Below are 2,662 nucleotides of genomic sequence, written 5' to 3' on the forward strand. Positions count from 1 at the left end.
TCTGGCTGTGCTGGGTCTTCGTTGCCACACAGGCTTTTCTGTAGCTGTGGCGAGTGGGGGTTATTCTCTCGTTGCAGAGCATGGGCTTCGGTTTGCAGTGGCTTCTCTTGTCGACACTCGGGCTTCCATAGTTGCGGCACGTGTGCTGAGTAGTTGTAGCTCCGAGGCTCTGGAGCACAGGCTCAATAATTGTGGTGCATGGGCTTGGTTGCTCCATAGCATGCACGATCTTCGCAGATCAGGGATCTAACCCATGTCTCCTGCATTGGCAGGCAGATTCTTTACCACCAAGGAAGCCCTCGATTCCATTTTCTAGCTTTGTTAAAAGTTCAGGTCAGCAGAACTTAGCTGAAGTTAAAGCAGTAAAGAAGCAGCAGACATACTCGTAGCTCTGGCTACTTCGTGGGTCTTCTCAGGCAGGTTGCTACACTGAAGCATAGCTCAGATTCTCAACTCCCTGCTTCTGCTCATCTGGAGGTCAGTGCTCCAGGGGGCCCAGAAGGTCCTTTTGCCTCCTCCACAGCTTCTTCGTGGCCATGATCATTTCTTTGTTTCTCAGGGTATAGATGGCAGGATTCAGCATGGGAGTGAACATTGTGTACAGCACAGAGACCACCTTGTCCATGGGGAATGTCCGAAATGGCCGTGCATAGATATAGACACAAGGCACGAACATTAAGGTGACCACAGCAATATGGGAGGCGCAGGTGGACAGGGCTTTGCCACGGCCCTCCCGCGAGCGGCTTCGGAGCATGACTAGCAGCGCTGTGTAGGATCCCAGGAGCACCAGAAAACACATCAGGGTCACCAGACCATTGTTAGACACCATCAGAAGCTCTAAGACAAAGGTGTCTGTGCAGGCCAACTTGATCAGCTGAGGCACATCACAGTAAAAGTTGTCCAGCTTGTCAGGCCCACAGAATGGCAGCTGGACAGTCAGTCCAACCTGTGCAATGGAGTGGATGAAGCCCCCCACCCAGGAGGCCGCCACGAGGAGCCCACACACTGTCCGATTCATGATAAGCATATAGCGCAGGGGCTGGGAAATGGCAACATAGCGGTCATACGCCATGACCGTCAGCAGGAAGATCTTGATGCCTCCAATGAAGTGGAAGAAGAAGAGCTGAGTCAGGCAGCCACCAAAGGAAATGACAGGCTTCCACAAAAGCAAGTCAGCCAGCATCCTTGGTGCCGTGATGGACGAGTAGCAAAAGTCCAGGAAAGAAAGATTGCCTAAGAGAAAGTACATGGTTGTGTGCAGGCGTGGGTCGGAGGTCACTACGGCCACAATCAGGAGATTTCCAGTCACAGTCATAAGATACACAACTGAGAAGATGATAAAGAAGAAAAGCCGGAGCTCCCATACCTGAGAGAGCCCCAGGAGGACAAAACCTGTCACCTGGGAATGGTTCGCTGCGGTCATCTGCTTGGTGTGGCCTGGCAAGTGAGCCTGCTGAGGAAAACGGGCATATTCACTGTGGGCTCCACAAGCTTCTCTGGGACAATATCTTCTGGCTTCCCTGGGGAATAGTTTTCACCTGTCACTTAGTACAAGAAGAAGGTTGTAAGTGGTTCTATGGGACACCCAGCATTTGAACAGCATGTACTGGTACAATCAAACACCAAGACCATAAAACACAGCATAGCACTGATGGTATTTATAGTTCATGAGGATCACAAATCATCAGTCCTCAAAAATTAAAAACTGGTACTGGAGGCAATATTGCCAAACTGGGAGTGAATTTTTATTCTTTCAGTAACTAACTGTATAAACAATAACAATCTTCAGAAATTCTCTAAACCTCACTTCCCACATCTATGGTATAAAGTATCCATAATGTCTGCAAAATATTCTATAGTTTATAATTATATGTGGCATTTATGTAAGAAACCTGATAAATTCCCATGGCAGGTATTTAGAGTTTCCATGGTGTGACAGATTGCTCATTTATATCCCCAGACCAAAAAAAAAAAAAAAAGTGCAAGTTCCCATCACATCCCTGGAAAAATATTCAATTTCCTTTTGAGTTAGCTCTAACTTGGATATATATTTCCTGCTTTAGGATTTTCATCCTAGAAGGATGTTAAATCATGGGCAAGGGAAAAAATAGAAAACACTGTTCCTCAGACTCACAGACTTAAGAGAATGAACTTAAGCTTACTAGAGGGGAAGGATGGGGGAAGGGAGAGTTAAGGAGCTTGTAATGGACATGTACACACTGCTATGTTTAAATGTACACACAATATTGTCCTACTGCACAGCACACAGAGCTCTGCTCAGTGTTATGTGGCAACCTGGATGGGAGGGCAGTTTGGGGGAGAATGGATACATGCATATGTACAGCTGAACCCCTTTGCTTTTCACTTGAAACTATCACAACATTGTTAATTGACATACTGTATATACAAAATTAAAAGTTAAAAAAAATACTGTTCCTGCACATTATAAAGATAATGACCTACTGCTTTTCTAATATCTGATTAGAAAACACATGGAAGAAAAGCTTTCTATCATGTGTCTCTGGGAAAACCAGAGAAATGATAGTCCCCTGGGGAACGAAAAGAAGGGTGACTAGAACAGAGTGTGATTATCAATATTAATCTCAGGGTACTTATCTAAAGTGTAATTTCTTATACACATGAAAAGTTTCAAGAGAAGATC

The 2,662-nt window shown here is 45.5% G+C and overlaps 1 protein-coding gene across 1 annotated transcript; it reads right to left on the reverse strand.

Moving 5' to 3' along the window:
* Positions 1-478: 478 nt before the first annotated feature.
* On the reverse strand, positions 479-1,423 carry OR4D5 (olfactory receptor family 4 subfamily D member 5). Its single transcript, XM_068978275.1, has one exon. The coding sequence runs from the start codon at positions 1,421-1,423 to the stop codon at positions 479-481; it is 945 nt and encodes a 314-aa protein (XP_068834376.1).
* Between the last annotated feature and the right edge of the window lie 1,239 nt (positions 1,424-2,662).

Source organism: Capricornis sumatraensis, chromosome 8, assembly GCF_032405125.1.
Source record: "Capricornis sumatraensis isolate serow.1 chromosome 8, serow.2, whole genome shotgun sequence".
Classification (NCBI taxonomy): domain Eukaryota; kingdom Metazoa; phylum Chordata; class Mammalia; order Artiodactyla; family Bovidae; genus Capricornis; species Capricornis sumatraensis.